Genomic DNA, 14,245 nt, shown 5'->3' on the forward strand with positions numbered 1-14,245 from the left:
AAGAGTAAAAAGAGATTCGAGAGCAATCAGCCCATCTCTCAAGCCGATTTATTTCCCAAACATATATATTCAATATTTTTTGACAACTGTTTTGTTCAGCATAGTAGAATGGTCCAGCAACTATTTATTTAGGGATATTGGGCATGTCAAACCCCCACAATTATTCCAAACTATGGATTCTTATAGAAAAATAAACCGAAAAGATATAAAATATTATTTTTTTCATGAATATGACTTTGTCATTAAAAAAAATCATCTAAAAAACTTTTTCCATGAAACAAGCTTTTCAAAGAAAAGTAAAGAGATCCATTAAGCCAAAAATGGGCAGAAATGAAGTCAACTAATCATCCAAGTGTAAAACTACCACAAATCGCTATCAATAAATAAACGAAGCTCACAATGAACAGAAATTAGAATAAATAGCCAAGTCAAACTGGAGACGAGCAAAAATTGACATTAGTAGGGCTGATAACCCCCATGCCTTCTCAAGACCAGAACATAATTTGCACTTTACTGAAAACAAAATATGTTTAAGTGTTTTCACTTTTTCTACTTAAATAAGTAAAAACTTTTTTTACTCACTTTTTTTACCCTTTTTTTATTTTTAGGAATAAATATAAGTATAGTTATATTAAACTGACAATCGACGGTCATTTTTTTTTTAAGATTTCAAGATGGCCATTTGTTGTCGTAGAAACTTCGAAAAGGGCTCAGTCGGTTGGGAATTGAAAGGGCTAGTGCGCTCTTTAATAGTCAAAAGTGATTGGAGGCCAACCACCCCCTCCTCCCACGCCCATCATTTCCCCAAACACTTCCAGTCAAAATTTCGAGACAGTTATTTTGCTTGACATAGTTTAAAAGTCCAGAAATTATGTCTTTAAGGATGAGATCCCCCTACCAGTCCTCAGGGCAAGGGTTGTAAGGTATGCCCCGAGGGCATTTAAGGTTCTTATGGAAATGGTGGTCGTGCAAACTTCGGAGTGGGCTCATTGGATTGGAGATCGGAAGTTGAAGAGCCATTTTTAAGAGTCAAATACATCGAAGGGCAGCTATACCCCCCCACAGGTCGTATTTTCCCCCAATGAATCCGATAGAAATTTTAAGATAGCCATTTGTTCAAAAATAGTCCAAAGATCTCATAACACGGTCTTTGGGGTTGATACAACCCCCCAAAGTATGGGGATAAGGGTTTTAAGTTATGCCCCGGGGGATGTAAGTTTCTTATGAAGAGGTGGTCTTGTGAACTTTAGAGGAGGCTCATTTGATTGGAAATGCCTCGTTTTAGTTCCATTTTAAGAGTCAAGCGTGATGGAGGGAAAATAGCCCCCCCCCTCTCCCTGATATCCTCTTTTCCCAAACACATTCGATCGAAATTGTGAGATAGCCATTTTGTAGCCAATAATCCAAAGAAAATATAACAATGTCTGCAGTAATTAAAAATAAGAGATATTTAGGTGGACGTTGAGATAAATCAAAACAAACTATGAGCATGTAAACTTTCAAAAAGGTGACAAAGCAATATCTCAAGAACAACTTATATTATTAAGTTAGATCTTTAAGAGTAAGCTGTGAGGGATTTTTAACTAGCCAGAAGGCAGTATGTGTATACTTTTAGTACTACAATTACAGTTACTATTGTAACTAATGGCGCTAAGAGTATTAATATGAAACTTCTAGGTAGTGTTTACGGGATGTTCCAATTAAAGAAAAATCTGCATAAATATAGGTTTTCAAAAAGGCATATAATATCATAGGCAGCACCACTCTATAATAGCTAGAAATATGATTGAAACATTTAAAGAAGCTAATTCGATTCAAAATTTAAAGTTCTAGCGTCCTTTCTAAGAGTAAAAAGAGATTGGAGAGCAATCAGCCCGTCTCTCAAGCCGATCTATTTCCCAAACACATTTAGTCAAAATTTTGAGAGAACTATTTTGTTCAGCATTGTAGAACGGTTCAGCAACTATGTCTATAGGGATATTGGGCATGTCAAACCCCCACAATTATTCCAAACTATGGATTCTTATAGAAAAAAAAACACCAAAAAGATATAAAATATTATTTTTTTCATGAATATGACTTTGTCATTAAAAAAAACGAACAGAAATTGATCTAAAAAACCTTTTTCCATGAAACAAGTTTTCAAAGAAAAGTAAAGAGCTCAATTAAGCCAAAAATGGGCAGAAATGAAGTCAACTAATCATCCAAGCGTAAAACTACCACAAATCGCTACCAATAAATAAATGAAGCTCAAAATGAACAGAAATTAGAATAAATAGCCGAGTCAAACTGGAGACGAGCAAAAATTAACATTAGTAGGGCTGAACCCCCATGCCTTCTCAATACCAGAACATAATTTGCGCTTTACTGAAAACAAAATATTTTGAAATGTTTTCACTTTTTTACTTAAATAAGTAAAAAACTTTTTTTACTCACCTTTTTTTACCCATTTTTTATTTTAAGGAATAAATATCACTATAGGTATATTAAACTGAAAATCCACGGTCATTTTTTTTCAGTAAAGCCTAAGTTATTTTCTGGTCTTGAGAAGGCATGGGGGTTGTCAGCCCTAGTAATGTTAATTTTTGCTCGTTTTGAGTTTGACTCGGCTATTTATTATAATATCTGTTCGTTTTGAGTTTCATTTAATTGTTGACAGTAATTTGTGGTTGTTTTACGCTCGGAAGATTATTTAACTTTATTTCTGCCCATTTTTGGCTTAACAGAGCTCTTTACTTTTCTTTGAAAACTTATTCTGTGGAAAGTTTTTAAATCAATACAAATACATGACACCGTCATTCAGCCAGTGGGGGGGCTAGCACCCCCTTGCCCCCCCCCTATGGGTGCCCATGTCTTCAACTCTGTAAAGACTGTTTTTTCGTGGAATCATCAAACTTTTAGCTAAATTAATGTAAAATAGATGTTTTATTGGGAACTTTTTTAAGATTTCTCTGTCAGCCCTTTTGCCTCTTTACACAAAGCAAATTTCTTTTACAGCACAAATAAGAAACCTTCTAACACAAATTGTTCAGTTTATCAGCTATTTCTAAATAAGGTTATATAATCCCTAGCTTAATCAGTCTTTACAGACATGTTCTTGACGTGGCATACAAGAAGGTTAATAGAAACTTAAAATTATAAGAGTTTTATATCACAAACGGTACCGCCTACTTGTGTCTTAATCAAACAAACTTGCCCAAAATCTTATGGACAAGTTAATGAGCTTATAGCAAGAAAGCAACAAATCTAATCTCAAATTCATAGGAACCAGACTTGGAAAAGGACAATGAGCACTAAAACAAGACTTGCACATTGTAAACAGTACTTTTTAGTTCCATATAAATCCTCTGTGCTAGCTGAAATTTTTGTGGACAAGTTAATGTGCAAAAAAGCCACAAAACTAGGAAAAACATATATATTATACTATTATTAATACCCTATTATAAACACGTATATATTATTTGCACTCTTTTAGTATTTTTACAATAATACTCATTGATCATGCTCCTTAAGTGTAGAAAATACAGTCTTGAATTCACAAAATTAAGTCTAGAATTCAGAGTTGCAGCCAATTCCGTATAATTGGCTCCGTTACAGATCAAGCGTTCACTACGTTACTTTTTCCGAATTGATCCTTGGTCACTCAACTTTTAAAAATAAGTGACAGGCCTATAGGTTTTTTTTTAAGAAATTAGGTCGTATTACCTGATTAAATCCGTCTGTTAGTGAGAGTTTAAGAAGGTCCTGCCCGTAAGAAACAGCTCTGAATAAGATTTTCTTCTGACTGATGTCTGATTGTGACCACTGGAACACATCTAGGTCAGGATAGTCTACGTGTGATATTCTCAAATTGGCTGGAATTTCCTTAACCTAGAAAAAAAAATCAGACAGTAAACTAGAAGAATATTTCCGCAAGTTTAATTGTTTATTTAAGCTTAAGTTTTGGTCATGCTTTTTCAGGAATAGGCTAGCCAGACAATATTTAGGAAAAGGAAAAAATAAAGAAATAGTGGAGGAGAAACAGAGAAGAAGGAGGGATAGAGTGATTAACAGATTAAAGCGGTGGTGAAAAGGCTTTAAAAAAATACAATGCTAAATATAAATGCTAAAATTTTGTTGGTGTCTGTCTTTTACATACTTGTGTGGGAGCCAAGATTTTGTAATGATATGCAAAACATTTCGTCGGTATTTTCTAAGTCAGTACTGAAGTAGCTGGCTGAAAACTCATTGGCTGGGGGTTCTAAAAATTGTAGAGGCCAATCAGTGCTTGAATACGTAAACCAAATAGTTTATTAAATTCTTAATTTTTCAAAATACTGTAAATTTAACAAGGGTCCCATTGCCAGGAACACATGAAGAAGATATCCCCTAACAGTTGAGGATTAGTAAAGCTTGCATGTTCAAGTCCTAGTCACAATTTTGAGATTATAACTCGACCATATTTGTTTAAACAGATTTGCATCCAATGTGGGTAATGTTGGTCATCTACTCTTGGCTACTCTTGGTTTGGGCGAATCAACTCTCGCCCAAACCGACTGGAGGCTGACTAGCTTGTTGACCGAACGGTCCCTAGTGTGTGCGGTCCTGTTATGTGTCTTAAACAGTCTTGTGTGTGTCTTTTCATTTTCACTTGTTGATAGATAGTCTATTATCCATCCATCCATCCTAGGGCAGAACTAAGGTAGATAGTCATAGAACTAAGGGATGATTAAGATTTTTGGGTTGACTCATGACGTACAATGTCCACTGGACTTGTACGCAAAACGGGGGGGGCTGAATTTTTTCAGTCTGAACCTTTCACCCTTAGTGTGCCAAACATAATATCCGTTTCAAGGAAGATTTGTCTTCCAACCCCATGCCCTTCAACCCCCCCCCCTCGAATAGGTAACCTATATTATTCAAATGAGACTAGGAAGATCTAGTGAGAACCAATGAAATAGAAATGTTCCCATTTAAAATTTTGGTAAAAGACAAAGTTACTGGTGCAACTTGAAACTGCAAGAGAAATTTTTGCCAGTGTTCATACCAGAGAACCTGTGTCAACCGCAATGGCTCTAAAAAAAAAAAAAAAAAAAAAAATGGCAACGCCAATACGATAATCTATAGCAACTTTAAATGTCAAATTACAGCTTGAACAGTTACCTATAGTTATATGGGTGTTATTTTTTACTTGCTTGCTGAACAAAACAATGAATACTTCAAGGTATGTTATTCTACATTTTGAGTAGGTTCTGTTAAATTGTTTTTGCCATAAACGCATTACTGTATTCTCAATCTTGCATACTAAGTATTTCGTTAAGATCAGCCATTTCAACTAGCGATTAATATTTTGGGTACGCTATTCATGAGAAAGATCAAAAAGGTTGAAGTTAATATATTTCATAGGTTTGCATGCTTCCTACCATTTCTTTCCGGATGAATGAGGGTCGAGTTTTAATATCTTAATTTTAAAAACTATTTTGCAGGGGGTAAATTTTTCTCTCACGCAGAGAAATACCAAGAAGATTGAAAAGTCTTTGATAAGCCCAAACATTTGTGATATGATAATTAAAATTTTCAAAAGGGTATGCTATAATTGGCTTGGAGTTGCCAGGTAACCAAAATTTTGTTTCGGGAAGGGGCAAAGTATGTGGAAAATACAAGAAATGATACGGAATTTCATAAAAGCTTCGTGGTGTCGGAAGCTAAAGGCGTCGTATTTCTGCGTAGTTGTTTTGTTCAATATGCGGCGTGATTTTCCTTCAATGATGTGCTTTGCTTAGTTCTTGGCGATTATGACTGCTATTGTCGCCCTTATTTTATTTTCAAAAAGCACTAGCGTGTGATTATCATTGGTAGAATGTAGGCTGAAGTTTGAATAATGAAAATTATCCAAAAACAATTAATCCGAGATCCAGGCTCAGCTTAACAATTCAAACTACGTCTTACGAAAGTGATTATAAATTTTACATAAATACTAAAAGGAATATATCCCTCCCCCTTCAATAACAACTCGTTTAAGCAAGGGAGTACTTTAAATAACGGAATGACTTTAAGTAACTTTAAGTAACGAACTGTAAGTACGGAGTGACTCTTGCCCAATAGTATCCGCAACTCCAAAAAACGAATTTTTAATAAAAATAGATACATCAACAGAATTAGTTTTTTATGCTGATTCCAATTATATATAATTCATTAAGTTCAATGTTACCCATCAAAAGATAAGAGCCTAAAAAGTTTGCCTTATTTTCGAAAAGGGGGAAACATCTTCAAAAAGTCATGGAATCTTATTGAAAATCGAACCATCAGATTCAGCGTCTCAGAGAACCGTGTTTTAGAGGTTCCAAGCTCACATCTGTAAAAATCTGGAATTTTGCAATTTTTTTCCAGAAGGAGGATTTCTGCAAGGAAAATTTTCTGTTGGGAGGGAGGTTGCTGGGGGTGAGCTTTCTAGGGGAAAATTTCCAGCAGGGTTGGAACTCCCTGGGGGAATTTTCCGTGTATGGGGGTTTTCCGCGGGAAAAATTCTCCCTGGGGAATTATCACCAGGAGAAATTCTCCCTAGAGAAATTTTCACGGGAGAAACTTTCCATTGGAGTGGAGGAGGGGTCAGGGAAACAACTTCAATATAGGAGGTTCCGGAATGAATATAAAAATGATCAGAAAGTAAATGAAAAACGAGTGTTTTTTCAAATGACAGTGTGCCAAGGAGAATTTTTCAGGCAGAATCGTCCACGGGAAATTTTCTGGGGGGAATTTGCAGCGAGGATAGAGTTGTCCGGAAGTAATTTCCCAGGGGAGCATTTTAAGCGATAGAACTTTCCATGGATGCATTTTTCGTGGGTTGGGAATTTCCATGGAGGGGGGGGGGGGGGTTTCCCGGCATTATTTGAAACGATCTGAAATTAAACAGAAAAAAACAAGTTTTTTCAAATGAAAGTAAGGAGCAACATTAAAACTTAAAACGAAAAGAAATTATTCCGCTAAAGTTAGACTTTTTGTTCGAATTCTTAAAGAACAATTCCTGAAACACAAGGACCTTTTAGTTAGAATAAGGAGCTTTTTTAATAGTGCTTAAAAACTTTAGCGTTAAGAGTGGGGTATTGAGGAGGAGCCTTTTTTCGTAATTAAGCTGGGCTGGGTTTTAGCCCCATAGCTGGGGCTAAAACCATAAATATGTTTTAACGAAGATCGATGTTACTTTGTATTCCTACCATTCGTTTTCAAAAGGTGAATTTTTTGACATTTTTCGCTTGTTTGAAATTCGATATCTCATTAATACATATTCTTTTACTAAAGGGTTCGTGTTCACTCTTTTCAATCCTTCCAAACAATGGTAAAAAGGAAGCAAGATATGAAAAGCACTAATGGATTTTGAAAAGGGAATAACAGATTCACTAGCTGCATCCAAGTTGTGGTGTTAGATATCTGAGCTTTTTTTGGTAGTCCTACGCTTTTTCTAAAGGTACAACTGATGAAAATGGTATAATAGATTCAACAGCCGTAGCTAAAGTTCCGACGATAGATATCTGAGCGCAAGATGAGAAATAATCTACTTTTTTCTTTTGTTCTTTTGCTGACTTCTGATTTAATTTTTATATGGTGCTTAAAAATTTACCCTAATAGTTCATTATCACTACTGACCTTTAGTCTAAAATTTTGCTTAGATAAGCAGCCCCCTCTCCACCATCTTTGCCTCAAGAAAGCCATTTGAGCCCTATGATATTGTGTACGAGCCTTATTCTTGAGAAACAAAAAATGCTAAATATGTTCTAAAATTGGGCAATTCTCATCAGTATTGCTCAAGTACTCCGGTAATCCTACGCTTTTTTTTCAAGTTAAAACCGACAAAAGATAATTTATAGAACATGTAGGTAGACAAAAGACATACGCGATCTACTTGTGCGCCAGCTAGCAACATCTTTTAAGGACACTCGCAGACTCTGTTCCAGGAGGTAGAAAGTACACACAGAGGGAGGTGCAAATGATAGAGAAATATTTTCTTGCCATAAAAATAGGGTTTCCCTATATAATTACAAAATTTGAGCTTCTATGCAATTCAGGAAGAGGAAAATGTCTATTCCCCCACCTTCTTGTGTACCCGCGCCATTTTTTACGATCAGGCTCGTTCTCAGGGGTGCATCCGGCATTTTTATACGGGGGTAGGTTTTTTTTCAACGGGGTTTACACAAAAAAAACTTTACAAAATGGATAAGAAATGTATTTATAGGCCTAGGCGTTTTTCACATTTTCATGAGTTAGACAAAAATTTCGTGAAGGGGTTCAAATCCGACACCCCTCCTATACGCGGTTCTTGATTGCTCTTATACTAGTCTGTTTTAAGCAGTCAAACCCTTATTGAATGCTAGTCAATAGTCATAGATCAAAGTTATAAAGGAGTTTACTATCAGCTTTCGTCATCTTTGTCAAGAAAACAACATATCTAATGCTAATCAATTGAAGTTCTCATAACCCTTTATTCTACGAAACATTCGTGACGGTAAGCATTTCGATATCTGTGCGTAAATCCACATGCAAGTACTATGTTATGTTTTTTATCGTACCAATGTCATCATAGATACACTAACTACGAAACTGTGTATCATTAAACGTAATACTGATGTTAAATATAAACGCATAAGGCCAGTTTCTTGACAGTTTATAAGCTTCATATAAAAAAGGCTTATCCTGACTATCCTTTGAATCATTGCACAGAGTAGGGTATAATTCCGATTTTTACTGGAACAAAATATATCCAAAAACGCAACCTCGAATCTGAAAAACTTAAAATTTCAAACGTTTTCCGAAGCAAAAAATTCAAAAGCTCCTAGTAAGACATTAAAGCGTCAGCAAATACAATGCAGACGTGTTTAGACTATTATTAATATATAAAGTTAGACACTGTTTCTATGTAACCAGGCATGAAATGGCTTATTCATAACAGAAAATATTTCTGATGTTGAATGAGAAGAAGCAAATAAAAATATAAAAATGCAAAAAATCCTGATTTCATCGTAGGCAGAAGATGGAGCAACGACATTTAACCAGATGAAAGACCAACACAACCATTATCAAAAGTCGATTATCATTATCAAAAATTGTCTTACTGTAACACGTTGGGCCATGAAGTGATCTAGCTAACTATCATATATCTTTTGTCCGTGTTTAACCAAATTTTTGAGAAGGCAATGCTTCCTCGTCTTATAAAATTTCCAGCTTATAACGATTGTTATCATGATTTTCAATTTGGTTTTTGAACAAGTCATTCAACTGAGCCTGCTTGTGTATTTCTGCTCTTTTGATTCTTGCTGCTTTGTTCCTGGTTTTTCGTAACACTTTTGATTGGATAACCCATTGTATTGTTTTATCCAATCTTTCTCATTTTGGCACAAGAGGTAGCGCGCTTCGTTGTCGTGCATGTCCGGTAGAAAAAATTCTGATTATACGCTTTTCTGTTCACTCTCAAAAGTTGACCGTCACCTCCCTCAAAGGTCAATTCTAGGGCCATTACTACTTCTAATTTACGTAAATGACTTAATTTTCGCAGTTAGAAATGAAAATTCCTTATATTTTTGTCATCTATCTCGTGCTACATTTTCTCGTTCCCACAGCCATAGCTTGCCTCCTTCAGATTCTGTCGTTTGTTTTACTGATTGAATCCTTAACAGTAAAATCTCGTCTTAACCCTTAGTTTGGAGAAACATTACTTTTTCTGATTCGGCTCCAAGATGCCACTCGTTTGACACCTTCAAATGCTTCAAATGACTTCTAAAAAGTTTTCGGTTTAATAAGATTTATCGTTTGTTATTTTTATAAGTTTTTCCCATTATTATTACTAATGGTTTAATTTCTACTGGAACCTGTCTAGTTTTTGCTGAGGGAATAGAATAAATTCAGATAAACCGCGGAAACTGTTGCCTCTTGCTCTCTTTATCAGCTTTTACTTACTATTTACGAGTTGGTGTTTAATATGGTATCTATATCTCCCCTTCCCCTTTACAGACCTTGTAGCCTCTACGACGACTAGCACCTTGTATTGGTTGAAAGAATTTTATTGTTCACCAATTTTGATCGACATTAGTAAATTGGAAGTTCTACTCTTAAAAATTTAAGAACCTGTTTCTTTATGAATGATAAAAATAGGGCTGGTTATAATCAATCATCAATTTTAAATAGCTTCAGAGACATTTTCATCAAATCATTCGAATCTAACATAGCCTACCTCATAAATAAGCTCATCAGACTCAGATTCAGAATCAGTTGCAAATAAATGGTCTTCTGAGAGTCGCTCATCCTCGTTCAACTTCAAAGACACTTTTCTATTTTTCATCACCATAGGCGCTTCATTCAAAATGACTTCAACAACAAAACTTTGATCAGACAGAACTGCGTCTCTTGCATCTTTGACTTCAAAAAAGAAAAACTCCATAAAACTGTCAGTTTTTAAGACAGAAAGCCGGATTCTTCCGGCATTTATGTCACTCTGATTAAATTCCCCCATTTCATAGATCGGATTCCACCTGCTGCTTTGTGATTTTTCCAAAATCAAATTCGAAGAAATTTGGGTAACGGTGTAAAGACAATCATCGAGGCTGGTACTCTCTGCCAGAAGTGTTAAATTGGAAACAACAAGATGAGTTCCGATTGGAAGAAGCAGACCTTTATTGACCTTTACTGCGGGTAGATCCGTGTTTACCTTGCCAATAAGTACTTGTAGTTGCGCATGACTAGAAAAATCCCCATCAGACACCTGAAAATGAACCAAGGTAAGATATTTAAAAGATAAATCAAAAAGTTGTTAAGATTTACCCTGTGGGCCACCAGTTATACTTCAAAAGCAGGGGCTTAATTTGCTATGGGGCGGGGAGACAATTGCCCCCATACCCAAATTTTCACCCAGACCCCGTTTGCCCCCCCCCCGTCGCAGGTGAAATTTGGTTTCCTCAAAATTCATGTCAAAACTAAGAGAAGCCTGCATAATTCAAACATCCACGGTAACAGGTCAGTTTTCTTTAGTATATTTTTGCCTTTATGGTACAATATAGCTTATTTCTCAGTTTTCAGTGTCATGTTCACTAGACTTGGCAAAATTGGCTCCAACTTTGCCCCCCCCCCCCAGGCTTTTGACCAAATTACGCCACTGTTCGAGAGGTGTATTTAATCCATGGATATAACGGAGAGTATTCATTAATGGGACAAAACCTATTTTAGTACCTTAAGACTATCAAATAATATTGTGTGCAATGCACGCTAAACTTTTTGGCTCTGTCTATTGTAGTTTTTACAGATTATCATCCTTTTTTTTGCTTTCCTTCAAAATTCATGAATCTTAAGATACATCCATTCGTCTTAGGAAAGACCTTTAACTTCTTTTTTCTACTTCTTTTTACCTAAAACATAGAAAGGAATATTTTTCTCTTTTAGAACATTTATTCCTGCTTTTGAACCTGCTTTGAACAGTAACTATGCTACATATCCTAATTATTCAGTCGAATATACGGTATTTGTATCGGAACATCACTAGAAACAAACTGACTATTTTTCAATTGTCATTAGGCTACAGTAATTCAAGAGACATAAGTTACTCAACATAAATTTGGAACAATATAGCTCACTTACGAAAATACATCACAGACGTAGACCAATAAAATTAAAACATATTTAGTACTAAGAATCAATGTTTCTACTTTCACCGATTTTTGAGGTGGTCTACTGAATTCCCAATCCATCTCCCAAGAAAAAAAAGATACCGGAACTATTTTCAATAGAAAATCAATAGACGACTTTCAGGCTGAGAGCAATCTACCGGTTTTCTACCTACAATCGTCGAAGCTTCACAGTTTGTTTCAAAAGAAAAGTGGAAACACAGTAGGAATTACAGGAAAATAATTTCTCTTTTTCTGTTTCCTCCAACTCTAACCCCTTTTCCAACTCTTACATGTAGAGTTGTAACCAAGCGGCTCAATAGTAACCAACACTCTAAAAAACTGAATTTTGATAACGATAGACACATTAAAAGAATTGGCTTTTTATGCTGATTCCAAATATATAAGAAACATTAAGTTTAATTTACTCATCGAAAGTTATGAACCTGAGAAAGTTTGCCTTATTTTCAAAAAAGGGGGAAATACCGCCTAAGAGCCAAGCAATCTGAATAAAAAGCACGCCATCATATTCAGCGTATCAGAGAACCCTACTGTAGAGGTTTCAAGCTCCCATGTGCAGTGGAATTTAGTATTATTTGCCATAGGAAAGATCACGGATGCGTGTTTATTTGTTTGCTTTTTTGTTTTGTTTTTTTCCAGGGGTGATCGTGTCAAATCAATGGTCCTAAAATATCGGGAGAGGGCTCATTCAAATGGAAATTTAAAGTGATAGTACCCTCTTTAAGTGACCAAAAAGATTAGAGGGCAGCTAAAATCAACTGGAAGTAAGGGGCAAGATTCAAACTTAAAACAAACAGGAATTATTACGTATATGGGGGGGGGGGGGCATGCTCCCCTAGAAAAAATTCGTTTTAAGTTTTAATGTCGCTCCTAACTTTCAGTTTAAAAAACTTGTTTTTTAATTTTGTGTAAAGAGCGAGGTATTGAGGAGTGGACAGTCTCTTTCATATAACGGAATAATTTCTGCTCTTCTTAAGTTTTAATGTTACTCCTTACTTTTAGTTGAAAAAAAATGTGTTTTTTAATTAAATTTTTACAAGGATGACTTACATTAAATATCTAAGACACATGGTAAAAAAACTTCGACGTCCAAAGCTGTAATTTCCTACTATTTTTTTGACACGACCAAAAACTATACAACGGATTTTGGAGAAAAATAGAAACCTCTAAAAATATTAGAAGTGAAACAAGATAATACAAAAAGTGCATTGGACCCATTGATAGACTTTGCTTTCTTTGTGGGAGGTGAAATATAAGCCTATAGTTGGCAAAAAAAAACACATTACACTTTTGAAATTACCCCAGCCTCACTATAAATTTGATACATGAAACAAAATTATAGATAAAAACTTGGCAGCAGAAATCGGTTTTGTATCAAATCTCGCCGGATGACAAAATCTTAGAAAGTTGGAAACCTATGTAAATGAGATTTTTAGGAATTAATTTACAGCCCAAACTGGGTCCCAGATGGAACCTAACCTAACTTACATAAAAATAATCTGCTTTTAATGCTGCTTTCAAATATGTGGAATCTATTAGTTTAAATACGGAAAACCAATTAAAGTTGTGTTTACGTTTAGAGCAATCACATGTATTCATTACGTCACCCGCTAGGATTGGCTAAACAAGAGAGTATGGTAGGCTTTTGATCAACTGCCTAGCTACAGCATTTCTGTGACTGTGACTTATGTACCATTTTCAAATGTAAAGAATTGGCAAAACAGTTCAAAAAGATAAAGCCAAACCCAAATATTTTGAATAATATCTCTGCTGAAATTAGAGAGAAATCAGAATAAAATAAAACTGTACAGATACGAACAGGAGTCTATGCTCTTACTTTCCGATTAAAACAACTCCAATTCTTATTCATAGAAATTTATTCAAGGAAATGATTAATGCTACAAAGTTGGATAAGGGGTATAGGAAATTCAATTATTCAACAAACAATTTCAATATGAAAACTGCACAAAGGAAGTTGTTTCCATTTGTATAAATAATGAATCGTTTGAAAGTATCCTTTACAGTAAATAGCGACGAAGACCACACTGCCTTTCCATCATAAACAACAAGTAGAAAAGTCAGGGAATTTTTTATATAAGACAGTGGGATGCCAACCTTAAATGAATATTTCGACCCTATATCCAAGGGCCGTCCTCAGCAAAACAAATCTAAAAGAGCTCACATTATAATTCAATCGTTAAAACCGTTCAATCGTTCATCAATTCCACTCAACCTGTTACGGATAGACCTTCTAGGCTGGCTACCAAAAAGGCAAGATTAGCTTTAAGAGCTTGTCTGTAAATGTTTCTTATTCAATTTGAATGAACTGTCTTTTTTTACTTCGCTTGATGTACCAGTCCTGGTCTGGTTGAACTTCCTTGAAGTAATGATGCTAGGGCTGTTTTGATTTTTTTTTTTTTTTTTAGTTTTAACGATTGAATTTTAATGTGAGTTCCTTTTAAATTATTTGTTTTTTCTTCATTTTTTTTGCTGAGGGCGGCCCTTGGATATAGGGTCAAAATATTCGTTTGAAGTTGCGTTCCACTGTATTATATAAACAATTTCCCTATTGTTCTACTTGTTGTTTATCCTTTACAGTC

General features: G+C 35.2%; 1 protein-coding gene across 1 annotated transcript in view; it reads right to left on the reverse strand.

Annotated features, from left to right (window-relative positions):
- Positions 1–14,245, reverse strand: part of LOC148940768 (extracellular matrix organizing protein FRAS1-like) — a 194,938-nt gene that overhangs the window by 34,167 nt on the left and 146,526 nt on the right. Inside the window, exons 8-9 of the mRNA XM_089105070.1 lie at positions 10,202–10,729; positions 3,706–3,870 (exon numbers count right to left, since the gene is read on the reverse strand). Of these exons, the coding sequence (XP_088961196.1) occupies positions 3,706–3,870; positions 10,202–10,729 (693 nt within the window). The remainder of the gene's footprint in view (positions 1–3,705; positions 3,871–10,201; positions 10,730–14,245) is intronic.

This window comes from Artemia sp. Qi Xiang Cuo, chromosome 19 (genome assembly GCF_049724085.1).
Source record: "Artemia sp. Qi Xiang Cuo chromosome 19, ASM4972408v1, whole genome shotgun sequence".
Classification (NCBI taxonomy): Eukaryota; Metazoa; Arthropoda; class Branchiopoda; order Anostraca; family Artemiidae; genus Artemia; species Artemia sp. Qi Xiang Cuo.